The sequence below is a fragment of the Erinaceus europaeus genome, chromosome 11, assembly GCF_950295315.1.
Source record: "Erinaceus europaeus chromosome 11, mEriEur2.1, whole genome shotgun sequence".
NCBI classification, from domain to species: Eukaryota; Metazoa; Chordata; class Mammalia; order Eulipotyphla; family Erinaceidae; genus Erinaceus; species Erinaceus europaeus.
Genome location: NC_080172.1, coordinates 118,407,224 through 118,427,866, shown reverse-complemented (window position 1 = coordinate 118,427,866; position 20,643 = coordinate 118,407,224). Strand labels below are relative to the sequence as shown.

The window sequence follows — 20,643 nt, the reverse complement described above, 5'->3', positions numbered from 1 at the left end:
ACAGTTTCCTTCCCAGTATCGCTAGGGGAAAAAATAATAATAACCGTAATGGCACTGAGTCATTCTGTCTCAAGTTCAACGTCAGAGCTTCATAGAGATGCTGTACAGGTCATGTCTTCAGTGGCGTTCCACCCACATCTCAGGTCATTGCAAGGTCATATAACAACCTGAGTTGCCTCTTACTCCCCCAGTGATAGGGGCTTTACGTGTTAGAGAACAAGCCAGAGACCAGTCCAAAGAGTTCATAAAGTAGTAGGCAGCCTCTGTGTGAACGGTAAGGCCAAGGAGGACAACGTGACTACCTAAGATACCTGAGTTGTGGGGGAAAAAACATGAGCCTAAGTGCCTTCACTTCAGCCAATCAATTCCAGTCAATGGTTCCAACCAATGAAACGCTGTTCAGGTGTATGGGTCAAAGTTGCCGTGGAAACGCAATCACGGTTGCTCAGCTGTGTGGCGTTATCCACAGTAACCAGAAACTACACCCAGCACACTCCACCTTGGACTTCCACTGAAGGTGTATCCAGTCCCACCCACCCCACAGGAGCCCTGTTTCCTTCCCAGTATCTCTAGGGGAAAAAATAATAATAACCGTAATGGCACTGAGTCATTCTGTCTCAAGTTCAACGTCAGAGCTTCATAGAGATGCTGTACAGGTCATGTCTTCAGTGGCATTCCACCCACATCTCAGCATAAACCCAGGGCAGGCCAGACCCACCTACATCCTGAAGGACACAGCACAGGAGCACCCTCCGGGGGGTTGGGCGGTGGCGCAGCAGGTTAAGCACACGTGGTGCAAAGCACAGGGACCGGCGTTAGGATCCCGGTTCGAGCCCCCGGCTCCTCACCTGCAGGGGAGTCGCTTCACAGGCGGTGAAGCAGGTCTGCAGGTGTCTGTCTTTCTCTCCCCCTCTCGGTCTTCCCCTCCTCTCTCCATTTCTCTCTGTCCTATCCAACAATAATAACCTCAACAAAGCTACGACAACAAGGGCAACAAAAGAGGGGGGAAGGCCTCCAGGAGCAGTGGATTCATGGTGCAGGCACTGAGCCCCAGCAATAACCCTGGAGGCAGAAGAATAAGGAGGAGGAGAAGGAGGAGGAGGAGGAGGAGGAGGAGGAGGAGGAGAAGGAGAAGAACCCTCCGATCAACTGTCAGCAGCCCATCCACACAGCTTTGAACTCGTGTTGCTCTTTGAACCCCAGGGAGGGCACAACAGCAGAAACACCCAGGTATAGAATCAGAATCTGACTCTCACCTTGCACTCAGCCAAGTCATTTCACCCCTGAGCCGGGTGGTCTCCCTGCATGTTCCCGTAAGTCAGGGCGAAACACACACCTTAAAGCAGAAGTGCACGGCAGCTTACAGTGACCCCACACAGCAAGCAAGCAGAAGACCTAAAATAAATAAATAAATTTTAAAAAGACACCATAATATGATACCTACACACCTTTCCCATATTTGGGAGCTGCTCTCCCTCCGCCCTGATCCACCCTTCCAGGCCAGTTCTCCACTCTGACACCATCTCCCCAGACAATGCCTTGGGTCCACCTGTATGTTAGCTCAGGCAAACATTAGTAAAGTCATGGGCCTCTTGGAATAGACCTAAAATAGACCTACTATTTCTCCAAAATGGAGATCCCAAAACTTATCTGCTATATTCTTACCTTTAGGTTCCTGGCGGTTAAACAATTCTCTTCCTTTCCAAATCACATCTACACCTGTTATTACATCCAAATGTCCCTCCATTTTCCTCTTCTCTCCTGGGTCCTAATGGAATTGGGGTTAAGAGCCCTCTGGGCATCTTCCCCATCATTTCTCCCTCTCTGGGAATTTGGATCAAAATTCTCTTGGAGAGCAGAAGGTGGGAGTTCCGGCTTCTGTAATTGCTTCTCCGCTGGACATGGGCGTTCCTACCTTGTTGTGCTTGTGTTTATTCCTGTAATCTCACAGCAGCCCTGCAAGGCTGTGGGCTTATCTTCCTCTGTAGGGGAGGGGGATTCTTCAGTGTGAAGAAAGGAAGGAGACTTATTTCCTCCGCTCTTTCTCCCTGCAGCCTTGACTGTGGGGCTAGGGCTCTGCATCATAGTGGGCAAGGGGCAACCGTACAAACTAAATCCAACATGTCTATTTCTTTATTTAAAAGGTCAGCTTACTTCATATTTTCTGTTTGTCTGCTTAGTTTAGAGAGACTTCTGTCTCACTGAGAACCTCCTTCAGTGCAGCAAGGGCCAGGCGTCAGCCTGGGTCTTACAGGAGGCAGAGCAGCTCACTGTCTAGATGAGCCATGTGGGCAGCCCTGGGCCCGACAGTTAGTGTGTTCAATGGAAGGGCTTTCCTCTCCTTCCTTGTTCACTAGTGAAATTTAACTTTTTGTTATTTTTTTCATCATTCTTGTCACCAAAGGTCTGTATTTCCATGCTCAACCCCATAGATCACCACTCTAGTTCTCTCAGTCTTGGAAATAGGTTGGCATTTTGTTTTTTATTTCACATTCATATATTCAATTGTCTGTATTCTGCACATGAAGTCATTCTGTAGCTGCCCTTCCCCTCCTGACCGGCTTCACTGACCGGCATCATCTCCTCCAATTCCGTCCACTTTATCCCAAAGGACATGATATCGCCTCTTCATTGCTGCATAATGCTCTGCTGAGTAGATGATTTTATCCAGTCATCTGTTGAAAGGCATGTTGGTTGTCTCCAGGTCTTTGCTATTGTGAATGTAGCCGCTGTGAACATGTGTCCCTTTGAATAAATGTGAGTCTATCTTTTGGGTAAATGCCTAGCAATGGAATTGCTGGGTCCTGTGGCATTTCCATTTGTGTTTGTTCAAGGCTGTCCTCCAGAGTGGCCGTATTCAGTGCAGGGCTTCTAAGTGAACTAAAGAAAGGGCAGCACCACTGTGCTGAGTCCTGCAAAGGACTCAGGAGGAAAGGGCCCCGGACCTTGAGCAGAGAAAGACTGGCGAGGAGTTCACTACGGGCGTTTGGCACCATACGGTTATGAGTGTCCCATCTCGATAAGGTCCATAACCCCTAGATAAAGCCTGATAACCACGACAGGTACACACAATAGGTCTCTGTGGCCTTCACAACAGTCCCATGAGTAACGAGAGGAGTTCCTCTGAGTCTGGACTGGCCAGGGAACGATGAGGAGACCAAAACCTACAGCATTCCACCGGGGGCAGGAGTCAGACTCTGCAAGGAGACTGGTCTCTGGCCCCAGGCCAGTACTGTTGCCACTCTCTGTACCAAGTGTCTTCACTAGGAGACGGAATAAGTCTCTGTCAGCCCCAGGACTCATGCTCTGACCACAGCGCTCCCTAGCTGTGCGTCTTCTGAGCTGGAGAACTTAACTTCCTGTTCTGTGGAAGGGTTGTCAAGAGAATTCTCAGGGCTGGAAAGACAGTATAATGCTTCTACATAATACTTTCATGCCGCAGGCCCCAAGGTCTCAGGTTCAGTCCTCAGCATCTCCATAAACCAGAGCTGTGGAAAGAAAAAAAAAAGAAGAAGAAGAAAGAAAAGAAATAAGAAGAAAAAGAAAGGAGAGGGGCATGGGGGAGGGGAAGGAAACAGAGAGAAGGGAAGAAGGGAGAAAAGGGAGGAACGGGAGGGGTAATCACAGGACTGGGGAGAGTCAGAGGCCAGCTCCATGTATGCATCAATTTCTGAGAATATTTTATTTATTGCTGGATAGAGACAGAGAAATTGAGAGAGGAGGAGGAGTTAGACAGGGAGAGAGACAGAGAGACACCTGCAGTCCCGCTCCACCACTCGTGAAGCTTTCTCCCTGCAGGTGGGGACCAGGGGCTTGAACCTGGGTCCTTGCACACTGTAGTGTGTGCACTTAACCAGGTGTGCCACCACTTGGCACCCGTATGCATTAATTAAAGGACCTTGAGTACCCACTAAGCACCTCTAAGTGCCAGGTCCAGTTGCTGGGGCAAAGCAGAAGGCAGAGGACAAAGTAGCCAAGACCTTCACTCTCAGGATTTTCAAATACTAGTGAGGCTTGTTTTGAGAGCACATATACTAAACTCTAGTGGGTATGGCAGAAAATAAACTGGAAAAAAAAAAAAAAAACACCAGAACCCAGTAATTCTACAGAGTGAGAAATGTGATATTAACAGAGCAGGACTGGAACCCTGGAGTGGGATTCACCCACATCCCCCACCCTCGTCCAGCACATAGCAGAGAACTCAGTAAAGGTGTTCTCAGTGACTGGAAAGTCTAGGCTGTAAGGAAGACTCACATATGCCTTCCTGTGAGGAGACTAGAAGAGAAAGTCAGAAACACGAGGTAACCCATACCACCATAAACCAGGGCTGAGCGGTGCTCTGGTAAAAATAAGTAAATATGAGATTATAAGATTATGGGGCCTAGGAGGTAGCACAGTGGTTCTGCAAAAGACCGTCAAGGCTGAAGCTCCAGGGTCCCAGGTTCAATGCCCTGCATCACCATAAACCAGAGCTGAGCAGTGCTCTGGTTTAAAAAACAAAGCAAAACAGAAGCAGGAACACAAGATCTGGAGGCCAGACTTGTGAAGCAGAGAAGCCCTGAGACTAGGCGGAACTTTCCCTTTGAGAAACTGAAAGGAAATTAGTGAGGGCAGCTCAGTTCTCTGAACCTAGTGCAGTGGACACCCACTGCGGGGAGGCTGGCTTTGCACAGGTCACTGTGGAGGGCTTCCTCTGGGCCCTGCACCCTGCGCCCAGCAGCCTGAGCCCTGCACCCTGCGCCCTGCACCAGCGCCCTGCACCCTGCGCCCAGCAGCCTGAGCCCTGCACTCGGGCCCAGTACCCTGAGCGCAGCACCCTAGGCCCGAGGCCTGGGGGCGGGTTCTGCGGCCGGAACTGGACCGGACCCTCTCGCTTCCTGGTGGCCGGGACAGGAGGCGTCGGCGGCGCGGGGCGGGGCGGGGGCACCTTCCCCAGAACGGCCACGGGGAGCAGCCCCGGCCCCCGACCCCCGGCACAGGCACCCGGCACCCCGCACCCGGCCCCAGGCCTCAAGCCCCCGTCCCCCGTACAGGCCCCCGGCCCCCATCCCCAGCACAGGCCCCCGGCAGAGGCCCCCGGCACCGCGCACCCAGCAGGACGAGCGCAGGGCGGCTGGGCAGGAGGGGCGGGCAGGGAGGTCGCCGCACCACCAGGTAAGAGCCGGGAGCATCCGGCTGGGGGTCACGACGGGGTGGGTGCGGGGCGGGGGTGCAGGCTGGGTGGGTGCGGGCAGGAGGTGCAGCCGGGTCCTAGGAGGATCCAGCAGGACTCGACGCGAGGCTGCCCATCAGGTGCCCAAGCCCACACCCGCGGGCCTCGGCAGCCGCCTTGCGCCCACCGCCCCCCGGGAGCCCCCGTCCCCCGGGATCCCCCGCCCCCTGGGAGCCTCCGCCCCCTGGGATCCCCGGCCGCCTGGGAGCCCCCGCCCCCTGGGAGCCCCCGCCCCCTGGGATCCCCCGCCGCCTGGGATCCCCCGCCCAAAGGGATACCCCGCCCCCTGGGATCCCCCGCCGCCTGGGATCCCCCGCCCCCTGGGATCCCCCGCCGCCTGGGAGCCCCCGCCCCCTGGGATCCCCCGCCGCCTGGGATCCCCCGCCCCCTGGGATCCCCCGCCGCCTGGGATCTCCCGCCCCCTGGGATCCCCCACCCCCCAGGAGCCCCCCGGGAGCTCCCGCCCCCTGGGATCCCCCGCCGCCTAGGATCCCCCGCCCCCTGGGATCCCCCGCCCCCTGGGATCCCCCGCCGCCTGGGATCCCCCGCCCCCTGGGATCCCCCGCCGCCTGGGATCTCCCGCCCCCTGGGATCCCCCACCCCCCAGGAGCCCCCCGGGAGCTCCCGCCCCCTGGGATCCCCCGCCGCCTAGGATCCCCCGCCCCCTGGGAACCCCCGCCCCCTCGGATTCCCCCGCCCCCTAGGAGCCCCCCCCCCGCCCCTGGGACCCCTCGCCCCCTCGGATCCCCCGCCCCCTCGGATCCCCCCCATCCCCTATATATATGGGATCCCCCCATCCCCTAGGATTCCCCGCCCCCTGGAGCCCCCGCCCCCTGACGTCCCCTCGCACCCTGGAAGCCTCCCCACCCACCACCCCACCACCCCCTAGGAGCTCCCCACCCCCCACCCTGTGGGAGACAGGGCCCCGCCCCCGCCCCTGGGAGCCCCCATCGCCACACCCCGTGGGAGCCCCCCAGCCCCATCCCCCCACCCCGCGAGAGCAGCCCCCATGTACCCGGTAGAGCGCCTCCTGCAGGGACTCCGCGCTCTTTCCTGTGCTGCGGACTCTGCAGCCCCGAGGGGCGTCGGGGACCCCCGCCTCCGCTATCTCCCAGCTGGTGCAGGGACCCTCAGCCCAGGGCTGCGCGGGAGGGGAGAGGGGAGAAAGGGGAGAGGGAGAAAGGGGGAGAGGGGAGGGGAGAGGGGAGAAAGGGGAGAGGGGAGAAAGGGGAGAGGGGAGAAAGGGGAGAGGGGAGAGGGGAGAAAGGGGAGAGGGGAGAGACGGAGAAAGGGGAGAGGGGAGAAAAGGGGAGAGAGGGAGAAAGGGGAGAGGGAGAAAAGGGAGAGGGGAGAAAGGGGAGAGGGGAGAAAGGGGAGAGGGAGAGAGGGAGAAAGGAGAGGGGGGAGAGGGGAGAAAGGGAGAAAGGGGAGAGGGGGAGAGGGGGAGAGAGGGAGAAAGGGGAGAGGGGAGAAAGGGGAGAGGGGAGAAAGGGGAGAGGGGAGAGGGAGAAAGGGGAGAGGGGAGAAAAGGGAGAGGGGAGAAAGGGGAGAGGGTGAGAGGGAGAAAGGGGAGAGGGGAGGGGAGAGGGGAGAAAGGGGAGAGGGGAGAAAGGGGAGAGGGGAGAAAGGGGAGAGAGGGAGAAAGGGGAGAGGGGGAGAAAAGGGAGAGGGGAGGAGGGAGAAAGGGGAGAGGGGGGAGAGGGGAGAAAGGGAGAGGGGAGAGAGGGGGAGAAAGGGAGAAAGGGAGAGGGGAGAAAGGGGGAGAGGGGAGAAAGGGGAGAGGGGAGAAAGGGGGGAGAGGGGAGAAAGGGGAGAAAGGGGAGAGGGGAAGAAAAGGGGAGAGGGGAGAAAGGGGAGAGAGGGGAGAGAGGGAGAAAGGGGAGAGGGGAGAAAGGGGAGAGGGGAGAAAGGGAGAAAGGGGAGAGGGGAGGGGAGAGGGGAGAAAGGGGAGAGGGGGAGAAAGGGGAGAGAGGGAGAAAGGGGAGAGGGAGAAAGGGGAGAGGGGAGAAAGGGGAGAGGGGAGAAAGGGAGAAAGGGGAGAGGGGAGAAAGGGGAGAGGGGAGAAAGGGGAGAGGGGAGAAAGGGAGAAAGGGGAGAGGGGAGAAAGGGGAGAGGGGAGAAAGGGGAGAGGGGAGAAAGGGGAGAGGGGAGAAAGGGGAGAGAGGGGGAGAGGGGAGAAAGGGGAGAGGGGAGAAAGGGGAGAGGGGAGAGAGGGAGAAGGGGAGAGAGGGAGAAAGGGGAGAGGAGAGAGGGAGAAGGGGAGGGGAGGGAGGGGGAAGGGGAGGGGAGGGAGGGGAAGGGGAGGGGAGGGAGGGGGAAGGGGAGGGGAGGGAGGGGGAAGGGGAGGGGAGGGAGGGGGAAGGGGAGGGGAGGGAGGGGGAAGGGGAGGGGAGAGAGGGGGAAGGGGAGGCGAGAGAGGGGGAAGGGGAGGGGAGAGAGGGGGAAGGGGAGGGGAGGACTTCCCCCAGACCGCAGAGCTCAGAACCCCGTAAGCAGCGACTTAGCTGCGGCCAGAGCCTGACCGTGCCAGCGGCCTCTAGGAGCGCAGCCTGGCTGGCTGGGTCTCGGCCTAGAGACTACACCCTGGCCCAAACAAGACTTACCACGTTGGAAATAAAGAAACTGCAACCAGAGGTGTTGGTGTTTCCCCTAGTGTTCACCCAAGGGCAGCACTGAGATCCTGGGGGGCGGGAGGTAGCCTGTGGTCATGCGGAATCCTTTCAAAAAGCCCGAGGCTGCAAAGCGGCCAGCTCAGTCTCCAGCACCTCGGTAAACCCAAGCTGAGCAGTGCTAGGGAAGGGGAAGGGGAAGGGGAGGGTGGTAGCACACCTGGTTGAGTGCACATGAGCAAGGACTAGGGTTCAAGGCCCTGGGCGCCCCTCTGCTGCAGGGGGAAAGCTTTGCAAGTGGTGAGGCAGCGTTGCAGTTGTCTCTTTGTCCTTCTTCATCTCTTATCTCCCCTCCCCTCTCTATTTCTGTCTCTATCCAATAAATAAAGTAATAAAAAGTTTTTTTTTATTTCTTTTTTTTAATATTTATTTTATTCCCTTTTGTTGCCCTTGTTGTTTTATTGTTGTCGTTATTATTGTTGTCGTTGTTGGATAGGACAGAGAGAAATGGAGAGAGGAGGGGAAGACAGAGAGGAGGAGAGAAAGATAGACACCTGCAGACCTGCTTCACAGCCTGGGAAGCGACTCCCCTGCAGGTGGGAAGCCGGGGTTCGAACCGGGATCCTTATGCCGGTCCTTGCGCTTTGCGCCACATGCGCTTAACCCGCTGCGCTACCGCCCGACTCCCAATAAAAAAGTTTTTAAAAAGGAAAAGAGAAAGGGGGAGGGGGAAGGGGAGGAAGAGGAGAGGAAAGGAGAGAGAAAAAGTAAGAAAGAAGAATAAAAGATTGTGGGGAGTGGGCAGGAAAGCACCCAGTCGTTCAACAGCTGCTGAGAGTCTGCTGAGTTCCAGTGTGTGTAGTATCTGGGCAGGGAACAAGTCAGGGCGGCACTCCAGATGGGCAGAACAAGACACTACGCTTCATCAGGGCCGGGGGCTGGGCAGAGCAGAGAGACCACAGGAGTCTCCCCAGCCAGAAGTGTGTGAAGGTTGCAGAGAACCAGCTGACTTCACAGCTTGTCCTTGGAGGCCTTATCTGAGGCGCTGCCAGCCTGAGCGGTGCACTCCAGCCTCCAGGGGCTTCAGGGGCAGGGCTGGGTGGGTGAAGCGTGATCTGACAGAGGCCCTAAACTCTTGCCTCGGAGCCTGGCGCTGCCTCTCCTGGCACAGCAGCCGTGGGCATGGCACCCCGCCTCTCTGAACATTCGTTTCTTATCACACACCAGGAGTCGTAATAATTGAGACATCGAAGATACTGTGCCAACGGGCTTCCTAAGAGATAAAGCGAGACCCAGCGTGCGGCTTCTGTCCGAGGCCTTGCTGAACCAGGAACCAGGCGTGAGCAAGGGTAGGTTTATTGAGAAGATATTTATTTAGAAACCTGAGTGGCCCGGCACTGGCTCTCAGGAGAGAAATGGGGGCGGGGGCAACAATAGCTACAACAACAATAAAAGAAAAACAAGGGCCAAAAAGGGGAATATAAATAAATATAAAAAAATTTAAAAAGAAATACAGATACTATCTTATGTTTAGTAAATAAAATTGGTATTTTAACATATACTCATATTTTCTCCTTACTTTTTAATCCAAAATAAGTATCAGTTAAGGCTTTCTTTCCGTCCTTCTTCCTGGTGCGAGAGCGCCCTGAGGGTGATGGTTCCAGGGCGGGAGGCTGAGACTCCTGCCCCAACATGCGGCAGTCAGCGTTCAGCGCACACAGTGCTCGAGGTCACGGCTGTGTGGTTTTTTTTTTCTCAGTCATCTTGGATGAGCAGTGCAACCTATTTGTGTCTCACTTTCTGCATTTGTAAAACACCCAAGTCCAAAGTTGTCTTGAACATAACAGAAATTGGAACCTGTAAAAGGCAGTAGCCTTGAAATTCCCTTTTTATGCAGTTGTTTGTTAAGTGCTTTTAGTAAGAGTTGCTTGTAGTGTGAGGCAGAAAATTCCTTGCCCTTTCCCCCTTGAAAAACAGGACCTAATCAGTGAAGGCCACCCATTGTTTTGTAAGTTGTTCGAAGGACCCTGCATGGGACAAGCCTTATCAGGACCTTTGCACAGAGTTTGTGGCATGCTGTTTCCCAGACGGGTGGTCATAGCTGATGGTGGGGGGATGTGGGGACCCTACCTGGCTAGATTCTATTGGTTGTGTGATCTTACTATGTTTGAAACTAGCCCGCGCTTTGCTTTGAATGGATCATGCTTTTGCTAAGTTTGAAATGATTGGATCTTGTGTTTGCTATAGCCTGTTATTGGATGTAGGTTGATAAGGTGATGTGCTCCCCCTCCCTGAGTGTAGTCTGAATTCCTATAAATTGTGTGGTTTGAGCCCTGTTCGGGGTTGAGCTTGGTAGACTGACACCAGTCACCATCTCGGCCCGGATTGCAATTCGTCAATAAACATCTTTGCTTCCTTTCAGTGGATGGTGGTTTGATTTATGCTCGCTAACAGAACCATGGAATACCTAGCAGGGTCTGGAACTCTGGGAGTAGAAATAGCACCAGGAAGAAAGAAGGAAGGATGGAAAGAAAGCCTTAACTGATACTTATTTTGGATTAAAAAGTAAGCAGAAAATATGAGTATATGTTAAAATACTAATTTTATTTACTAAACATAAGATAGTATCTGTATTTCTTTTTAAATTTTTTAATATTTATTTATATTCCCCTTTTTGGCCCTTGTTTTTCTTTTTTTGTTGTTGTAGTTATTGTTGCTGTTATTGATGTCGTTGTTGGATAGGACAGAGAGAAATGGAGAGAGGAGGGGAAGACAGAGAGGGGGAGAGAAAGACAGACACCTGCAGACCTGCTTCACCGCCTGTGAAGCAACTCTCCTGCAGGTGGGGAGCCGGGGGCTCGAACCAGGATCCTTCTGCTGGTCCTTGCGTTTTGCGCCACGTGCGCTTAAACCCCTGCACTACCACCCAACTCCCAGTGTCTATATTTCACATGATAGAAGGAGAGAGAGAAAAAGAGAAAAAAAAAAAGCCAAAGCAGGACTAGGGGCTGACCCAGGAGACTTTAGCATACTGTCCGTCAGTCTACCAGTTGATCTATTTCCTGGCCACAGCATGGGCATGCTTTTATTAGTGATTTAATAATGATGAACAAGTTTGTAAGTTAACAGGGGTACAATTCCACACAGTTCCTACCACCAGAGTTCCATGTCCCATCCCCTTCATTGGAAGCTTCCCTGTTCTTTATCCCTCTGGGAGCCTGGACTCAAATTCTTTATGGGGAGCAGAAGGTGGGAGTTCTGGCTTCTGTCATTGCTTCTCCGCTGGACATGGGTGTTGGCAGGTGGATCCACACCCCCAGCCTGTCTCTGTCTGTCCCTAGTGGAGCAGGGCTCTGGGAAGGGGAGGCTCCAGGATACATGGGGGAGGTCGTCTGAGCACAGGTGTGATAAAACCATTATCTTGATGCTTCCTCACACTAGAGCCTTGGAGAAATCATCTGTGCCTTTTCCGCTTGGAAGTCTGCAATGGATTCTGGGCAGGTCGTCTTTCCAGTGTTCTGGAATAGAAGCAAGTGAGGCATCATAATGACACAGACAGAATGAGGGGCCTTGTCCAGACCTGAGGCTCAGGGCTGGCTGGCTGGGAGCCACTGAGTGAGCAGGGCACTGTAGCTCAGCACATGACACATGACGCCGGGCCTGGAGAATTTCTCAGGACCCTGAAGCATCTCTCCTGTACTGGAGCCGCCTGTTCAGGCTACAGTGACTCGACTGGCCACTCAGCTCCCCACATGTGACCCCTGAGAATGTCACTAGGTGACTTTCCGCCACGCCTTTCCTGCCCTGTATGTCTGGAGATACATGGTTACGCCTTGTGTTGGGAAGTGCAGGTGAGAGAGTGGCCTGGCTTCTCTGGATGTGTCCCCACGGGGGAAGGGGCTGGGCGTGGGGGGCTGGGAATTCTATTCAGTCACCTTCCATTGGGGACTCTTCCAACAGCTGGCTAGCCTGTAAGAAAAAACAGAACCTCGTTCTAACTGTGGCCTTTGAAAGTGCCGGACTGTGGAGCTGTAAGGATACTGTATACCGTGCCAACACAAGCTCATTGTTGAAGATTCTTTTTTTTTTTTCCTTTTTGCCTCCAGGGTTATTTCTGGGACTCGGTGCCTGCACTGCAAATCCACTGCTCCTGGAAGCCAATTTTTTCCTTTTGTTGCCCTTGTTGTTTACAGTTGTAGTTATTATTGTTATTGCTGTTATTGTTGTTGGATAGGACAGAGAGAAATGGAGAGAGGAGGGGAAGACAGAGAGGGGGAGAGAAAGACAGACACCTGCAGACCTGCTTCACCGCCTGTGAAGCGACTCCCCTGCAGGTGGGGAGCCGGGGGCTCAAACCAGGATCCTTACGCCTGTCATTGCGCTTTGTGCCACCTGCGCTTAACCCACTGCGCCACGGCCCGACTTCCCTATTTGTTTTGTGTTTTGTGACTGAAATGACTGAAGGGGCGAAAGGTCTAGGTTTCCAATTATAAACAGCTGAGCATGAGGTGTGCAGCAGGTGGCTCCAGTAACAGTGTGTGTGCAGGCTGGAATGTCGCTAAGAAAGTATATCTTTTTTTCTTTTCCTCCAGGGTTATTTCTGGGCTTGGTGCCTGCACCATGAATCCACCACTCCTGGAGGCTATTTTTTCCCCCTTTTGTTGCCCTTGTTGTTGTAGCCTCGTTGTGGTTATTATTATTGCCATTGTTGATGTTGTTCATTGTTGGATAGGACAGAGAGACATGGAGAGAGGAGGGGAAGACAGAGAGGGGGAGAAAGACAGACACCTGCAGACCTGCTTCACCACCTGTGAAGTGACTCCCTTGCAAGTGGGGAGCTGGGGCTCGAACCGGGATCCTTACGCCAGTCCTTGCACTTTGCGCCACGTGCGCTTAACCCACTGCGCCACCGCAGTGATGTAAATCTTAAGAGATTTTCATCACAAAAAAAAAAAAAAACATGTAGCTGTGAGGTGATGCACGTCAGCTGGGCTCACTGTGAACGTGCGACAAGGTGCAGGCTCAGTTGAGACTAGCCCGTGCTACCTGCTGCTTCTCAGTCTAAGGTGCATCTTAAAAAGCAGCGTGAGGTCTCTGTAGAATTCTGAAAGCGGGGGCCAGGCGGTGGCGCACTAGGTTAAGTGCACATAGTACAAAGTGTAAGGGCCTGCTCAAGGATCCCGGTTCAAGCCCCCGGATCCCCTCCTACAAGGGGGAGTCATTTCACAGGTGGTGAAGCAGGTCTGCAGGTGTCTGTCTCTTTCTCCTCATGTCTATCTTCCCCTCCTCTCTGAATTTCTCTCTGTCCTAGCCAACAACAACGGCAACGACAATAACAAGGGCAACAAAATGGGAAAATGGCCTCCAGGAGTGGTGGATTCGTTAGTGCAGGACCAAGCCCCAGCAATTAAAAAAAAAAAAGAATTTTGGGAGTGGGCGGCGGTAGCACAGCGGGTTAAGCGCACGTGGCACAAAGTGCAAGGACCGGCGTAAGGATCCCTGTTGGAGACCCCGGCTCCCCACCTGCAGGGGAGTCACTTCACAGGCGGTGAAGCAGGTCTGCAGGTGTCTGTCTTTCTCTCCCCCTCTCTTTCTTCCCCTCCTCTCTCCATGTCTCTCTGTCCTATCCAACAATGACAACATAAACAACTACAACAATAATATAAAAAACAAGGGCAACAAAAGGGGGAAAAAAATATATATATGTATATATATATATATATATGGCACAGGGAAACTACACTTCCCACAGGTCCTTGCTTTGGGAGTCATCTCTGACAACACACGCACTGCTGAGAGATTAAGAGTCCGGGTGCGGGAGTCGGGCGGTAGCGCAGCAGGTTAAGCGCACGTGGTGCAAAGCACAAGGACCGGCGTAAGGATCCTGGTTCCAGCCTCCGGCTCCCCACCTGCAGGGGAGTCACTTCCCAGGCGGTGAAGCAGGTCTGCAGGTGTCTGTCTGTCTCTCCTCCTCTCTGTCTTCCTCTCCTCTCTCCATGTCTCTCTGTCCTATCCAACAACCATCTCTAACCCCACACTTTGGGCATTACCAGCCTGTTTTCTTTCTTTCTTTTTTTCTTAACTCATTATCTTTATTTACTTATTGCATAGAGACAGCCAGAAAGTGAAAAGAGAGGGGGAGACAGAGAGGAAGAGAGACAGAGAGACACCTGCACCCCAGCTTCACCACTCATGAAACTTTCCCCCTGCAGGTGGGGACTGGGGGTTCGAACCTGTGTCCTTGTGCGCTATAATGTGTGCGCTTAACCAGGTGCACCACCACCCAGTCCCACCAGTCTGTTTTCTCGTGGGGTTGGAGTATAAGGTAATGGTCTAGTCACATGCAGTCAACTGGCTTTCCTGACATTTTTCAAGGATAGTGTCCTTTCAGCATCTTCTATCCTTGGTTTGTTTGTTTGTTTTAAATTTCTTTATTGGGAGAATTAGTGTTTTACATTCAAGAGCAAATACAATAGTTTGTACATGCATAACATTCCCCAGTTTCCCATATAACAGTACAACCCCCACTAGGTCCTCTCTCATCCTTCTTGGACCTGTATTCCCCCACCCCCCACCCCAGAGTCTTTTAGTTTGGTACAATACGCCAACTCCAGTTCAGGGTCTATTTGTGTTTTCTCTTCTGATCTTGTTTTTCAGCTTCTGCCTGAGAGTGAGACCATCCCATATTCATCCTTCTGTTTCTGACTTATCTCACTTAACATGATTTCTTCAAGGTCCATCCAAGCTGGGCTGAAAATGGTGAAGTCACCATTTTTAATAGCTGAGTAGTATTCCATTGTGTATCTAGACCACAACTTGCTCAGCCACTCATCTGTTGTTGGACACCTGGGTTGCTTCCAGGTTTTGGCTATTACAAATTGTGCTGCCAAGAACATATGTGCACACAGATCTTTCTGGATGGGTGTGTTGGGTTCCTTAGGATCTATCCCCAGGAGAGGAATTGCAGGGTCATAGGGCAGGTCCATTTCTAGCCTTCTGAGAGTCTCCAGACTGCTCTCCACAGAGGTTGGACCAGTTTACATTCCCAAAGCCAGAGGTGGGTTCTCATGGCTACTCTCATATAAAGAGGAAACAATTCTTTTTTTTTTTAAAGATTTTATTTATTTTATTAATGAGAAAGATAGGAGAAGAGAGAGAAAGAGCCAGACATCACTCTGGTACACGTGCTGCCAGGGACTGAACTCCCGCCACTTCCCTGCCGCCAGCCGCCAGCCCCTGCGTGCATTTTAAGATGTCTACTCTTGGGCCAGCTTTAATCGGCCTTGTTTCTTCCTCGTCATGATTTGTGGGAGTTGCTCAGATAATGTGGATGCAAATCCTTTGCAGACATGCACATGGGAAGCCCCTCTCTGGCAGTCAGGCGGTAGTGCAGCGGAGTGAGCGCAGGTGGCGCAGAGCTCAAGGACCGTCCTGAGGATCCCCTCTCTCCTGTGTGCTGTGTTTTCAACCTGTTGACGGTGATGGAGGGGTGGGAAGAGGGAAGATAGCAAACCCACCGTCCAACCTGGGGGACTGTGCTGAGCCGAGGGGAAGGCACCCTGGCTGAGCAGTGCTGTGGGCTCGCTCTCTCTCTCTCTCTCTCTCTCTCTTTCTCCCTCCCTCTTCTCTCCCTCTTTCCCTCACTCTCTCCTCTCTCTCTCACTCTCTCCTCTCTCTCTCTCCCTCCCTCTCTTTCTCTCTTTCTCCCTCTCTCTCTCTCCCTCTCTCCTTCACGCTCTCTCTCTCTTTCTCCCTCTCTCTCCTCTCTCTCCCTCTCTCTCTCCCTCACTCTCTCCTCTCTCTCTCTCTTTCTCCCTCTCTCCCTCTCCCTCCTCCTCCTTCCCTCTCTCTCTCCCTCTCCGTTTCTGTGTCCCACACTTGGTAGGGCAGGGGAGAATCTACTGGCAATAGTGGAATAATGCAGGCACAAAGCCCCAGAGGTTCCAGAAAAAGAAGTGGTTAATAGAAATCCTAATCTTTGGGGGCCGGGGGCAAGGACCGGCATTACGATCCTGGTTCGAGCCCCCGGCTCCCCACCTGCAGGGGAGTCGCTTCACAGGTGGTGAAGCAGGTCTGCAGGTGTCTATCTTTCTCTCCCTTCCTCTCTCAATTTCTCTCTGCCCTATCCAATAACAATAACAACAACAAAATGGGGGAAACGGCCTCCAGGAGCAGCAGGCACTGAGCCCCAGAGATAACTCTAGAGGCAAAAAAAAAAAAAAAAAAAAAAAAAAAAATATATATATATATATATATATATATATATATATATATATATATATTTGGGAAAAAGATTACTATTTTAACGAGACAGGGAGAAACAGACCAGAGCACTGCTCAGCTGTCTGTGGTTGTGTTAGGGACTGAGCCTGGGATCACGGAGCCTCAGGACCAAGTCTTCTGCACTACAAGATGATATCTCCCCGGCCCACAAGCACTTAATTTAATTTTATTTTATTTTTAGAGAATTTACTTATTTATTCATGAGAAAGGAGAGAGAGAAAGAACCAGACATCACTCTGGTACATGTGCTGCCAGGGATCGAACTCAGGACCTCATGCTTGAGAGTCTAGTGCCTTAGCTACTGCGCCACCTCCCGGCCCACAAGCACTTAATTTTAATTAAAAAGCTAACTTATCAACCTGTCCTTTCACGCTGCTAATCTTGCGTCCACTCAGGCAACCTTTCTTCCCCCCTGCCTGCATGTCTGACTGGATTTCTTCCCACCAGGGTGAGAAATGGCCACAGGAGCAGGAGCAGGCCCAGGGCTGCCCCAGGTGCGTGGACCAGCTGTGGGGGGAGAGCAGCTGCCCACAGGCCGAGACCTGAGCGAGGCCAGCCGCTTCTCCTGTGCTGCCCTCTGTGCGGTCTCCCTGTCCCGGCTGTTTCCAGAAGCCGAGCATAGGTGAGTGTGTGTGTCTCGAGGAAGGAAGGTCATTCTCTCTGGGGAGACAGTTAATGGTAGCCATGTTGTGGGATTATGTGAGAGCAGGGTAGAGCATAGGGGAGCTCCCCCATCCTGAGACGGAGGTCTGAAAAGACACCCCACCTGCCAGTCTCTCTCTTTCAGGGATAGAGCTTGACAGGAAACCTTGACTTAGTTCTCCCTTGTCAGTCTCCCAGGCTTCACAGAGATCTGCAGCTTCTAACACTGAGCTCATTCCCCTGCTGCAAACCAAATGGTTGCCTGCTTGAACATTCCTCACACTGCCTTGCTAGTAACATAACAATGAGACCCCCACACACCCCACTCCCCAGGTCTTTGATCATCATGACTTACATCAATACTCTGCCCTTCTCTGCTTTATCTCACTCTGCCCGTTTAACAACCATGTTTCTCTTAACACCTTTAGATAATTAACATTTCTTGCCTCACGGAAACTAATTGTTTTGACCTTTTTGTATCTCACCAATTCCGGTCATTCCTTAGCCCTCCCCACCATAGGGGGACTGACCTTTTGAAAACCTGTGATTACTGACATATGTGAAAATGTTCTTTGTCCCACTTTGCTATATAAGCCTTGTCCTTTTCTCAATAAAGTGGAATTCAGACCTGAATTTCTCCTGGCGTTTCCTTCTGCATCACCCGCATCCTTTGAATGGGTGACAGGAAAGTCAGCAGCTACCTCGGCTGCGAGGCCGCCCACGTGAGTGCCCGCGCCATGTATCCTGCCAGGTCTAACAACCCTGCAAAGAAAAAAGTCATTGCCTTTAAGGAGCTCACAGCCTGGTAGGGGTACAAGATACCTATCACTAAGCACTTATGCAGACCTCTACTCAGTACTTGCTGATACTAGAGACCTCTACTAAGTACTTATGTAGACCTTTACTAAGTACTAACTTGTAGAGGCCTCTAGCAAGCATTTTGTGATTACTAACTGTGTGCCAAGTGCTATTTGAAGTACATGGAAAGTCAAGCTGACCCCATGCATAAACCAGGGGTTTGAGCAGTGACACTCTGGGGATAAGCACATAGTACAAAGCACAAGGACTCACAAGGGATCCGGGTTCAAACCTCCAATCTCCACCCACAGGGGGGAAGCTTCACAGCAGCAAAGCAAAGCTGCAGGTGTCTCTCTTTCTCTCTTTCTCTCTCCCTCTGTCTCCCCTCCTCTCTCAATTTCTCTCTGTCATATCCAGTAAAATGGAAAAAATGGCCACCAGGAGCAGTGGGTTCCTAGTGCCGGCACTGAGTCCCAGGCATAAACCTGCAGGGGAAAAAAATGTGTGTGTGTGAGTGTGTGTGTGTGTGTGTGTGTGTGTGTGTGTGTGTGTGTGTGTGTGTGTGTGTGAGTGTGTGTGTGTGAGTGTGTGTGTGTGAGTGTGTGTGTGAGTGTGTGTGTGAGTGTGAGTGTGTGTGTGAGTGTGTGAGTGTGTGTGTGAGTGTGTGTGAGTGTGTGTATGTGTGTGTGTGAGTGTGTGTGAGTGTGTGTGAGTGTGTGTGTGTGAGTGTGTGTGAGTGTGTGTGAGTGTGTGTGTGTGAGTGTGTGTGTGTGTGAGTGTGTGTGTGTGAGTGTGTGAGTGTGTGTGTGAGTGTGTGAGTGTGTGTGTGAGTGTGTGTGTGTGTGAGTGTGTGCGTGAGTGTGTGTGTGAGTGTATGTGTGAGTGTGTGTGTGTGAGTGTGTGTGTGAGTGTGAGTGTGTGTGTATGTGTGTATGTGTGTGTGTGTGTGTGTGTGTGTGTGTATTAGTGGCTGGAGAGACAACACAGTGGTTCTGCAAAAAGACTCTCATGTCTGAGGCTCTAAGGTCCCAAGTTCAGTCCCCAGCACCACCATCTGCCAGAGCTAAGCAGGGCTTTTTCTCTGTATCTCCTTCACTGAGATAAATAAAATTTAAAAGGAAGAAGACATGTTAGTCAATTAAAAATAGAAAGGAAAAGAGAGGAAGAAAGAAAAGGAAGGAAGGAAGGAAGGAAGGAAGGAAGGAAGGAAGGAAGGAAGGAAGGGGGAAAATAAAGAGAATATAGTGGGCACATATTACCATGCATGAAGGCCCAGGCTCCAGGCCTCGGGTCCCCCTGCAAGGGGGAAGCTTCATAAGTGGTGAAGCAGGTCTGCAGGTGTCTCTCTTTCTCTATCACAGCATATGTTAATTGATCATATTGAAAGTTTACTATTGATTAATTTACTACTTCAACAGCCCCATGAGATAGAGTGGTCAGGAGGAAGGGGTGTGCCAATGTGTTGCCACCCTGTGCAGCCTGGCACAGCTGCCACCAAGCACTTGTGTTTATGTTTGTAATGGTGGAAGGACGCACTGTGTATCCACTTCTTGTCCATTAAAGGAACCCCCTGTAATTATTCCCTTGAGTCCTGTCTGAATTAAGCTCCCAGATTCTCCATTCCTCTGACCTGTCTCATGACAAACTCAGTGATCGTGTCTTTGGCCAAAGCATGGTGAAAAATCTTCCTAAAGCTACTTTAGCTTTCTCAGTCTCTTCTTTGTTTTGGTTGTGTTGTATTTATTTGGCCAAAGCCCTACTCAGCTCTGACTTATGGTGGTGCTGGGGATTGAACCTGGGACCTTGGAGTCTCAGACACAAAAGTCTTTTTTTTCTCTTTTGCATAGCTTCTTTAGAGAGAGAGAGAGAGAGAGAGAGAGACTAAAACCCGTCACATATTTTGGCCCCTTGTGTTCTCCATGGACCAGAGTTCTCAGGGTTTTTTGTTTTTTGGAACCAGAAATTTGCATCCTGACACGTTAGACCTAAACTTCCTAACTGCCTTGTGAGACTGATGTCCCCGGTGACCGTCAGAATTAAAACTCTGTCTGTCCCCAGCTCCTTCCGCACAGAGTGGGTGGCAGGCCTGGTCAAGTGGCTGGACTTGTCTGAAACTGTGTTGCCGACCCTGACGGCTTTTGCCAGTGGCCTCGGAGGTGAAGACACCGACTCGTTCACTCAGGTCTTACTGAAGGACCCCGTCGTAGAGAAGGACCCTGTGGTGCTCACTCAGGTATCCACCCCTGGGCGGCAAGCTCCTGGGTTGTTGGAAAAGCCACAATGTCTGTTTTCTGTTTTTCTTTCTTTCTTTTTTTAATATTTATTTTCCCTTTTGTTGTTTTTTTATTGTTGTTATAGTTATTGGTGTTGTTGATGTTGTTGTTGGATAGGACAGAGAGAAATGGAGAGAGGAGGGGAAGACAGAGAGGGGGAGAGAAAGACAGACACCTGCAGACCTGCTTCACCGCCTGTGAAGTGACTCCCCTGCAGGTGGGGAGCCGGGGGCTCGAACCAGGATCCTTATGCCAGTCCTTACACAACCCGCTACATTACCGTCCGACTCCCTGCAAGTCTTAAGTCATCTCATTCTCAGTGCAGCTTTGTAAGGTAGGGAATATAACCGTCCTCAGCTCCTAAGTGAGAAAACGGAGGTGTAGAGAGGTTGTGTCGAGCTGGGGAGACTCTCATGCCTGAGGCTCTAAGGTCCCAGGTTCAGTCCCCAGCACCACCCCCAGTCAGTGCTGAATAAGAGTCCTCTCTCTCTCTCTCTGTCATCCATCCATCATCTCTCTCTCCCTATCTTTCTATCTCTCTCTATCTCATTAACTCAATAAATAACATATTACAAAGAAAAAGACTCTCCTGCCTGAAGCTCTGAAGTACAAAATTCAATAACTGGCATCACCTAAGCCAGAGCTAATCAGGGCTCTGGTGTCTCTCTCCCTCTCTCTCTCTCTTTCTCCTCCCTGCCTCTCTCTGTATCTCTGTCATTAAAATAAAATAAATAGAATAATAAAAGAGAGGGGGTCATGTCAGTTGCTGAAGGCCATGCTGACAAGCAAGCGAGTCAGGGTTTGAGCCACGACAGACAGCCTGACT

General features: G+C 52.1%; 1 protein-coding gene across 3 annotated transcripts in view; it reads left to right on the top strand.

Moving 5' to 3' along the window:
- The first annotated feature begins 5,033 nt into the window (after nt 1–5,033).
- The window catches only part of TMCO4 (transmembrane and coiled-coil domains 4), an 84,466-nt gene continuing 68,856 nt past the window's right edge, over nt 5,034–20,643 (top strand). Inside the window, exons 1-5 of one of the 3 annotated variants that reach the window (XM_060200890.1) lie at nt 5,038–5,154; nt 9,049–9,170; nt 11,263–11,672; nt 16,552–16,726; nt 19,603–19,777. In XM_060200890.1, coding sequence (XP_060056873.1) covers nt 16,560–16,726; nt 19,603–19,777 — 342 coding nt within the window. In that variant the 5' untranslated portion in view covers nt 5,038–5,154; nt 9,049–9,170; nt 11,263–11,672; nt 16,552–16,559. Of the gene's footprint in view, nt 5,155–9,048; nt 9,171–11,262; nt 11,673–16,551; nt 16,727–19,602; nt 19,778–20,643 lie in introns of all 3 variants that reach the window. The other 2 variants (XR_009552328.1, XM_060200889.1) reach the window with 2 other exon arrangements.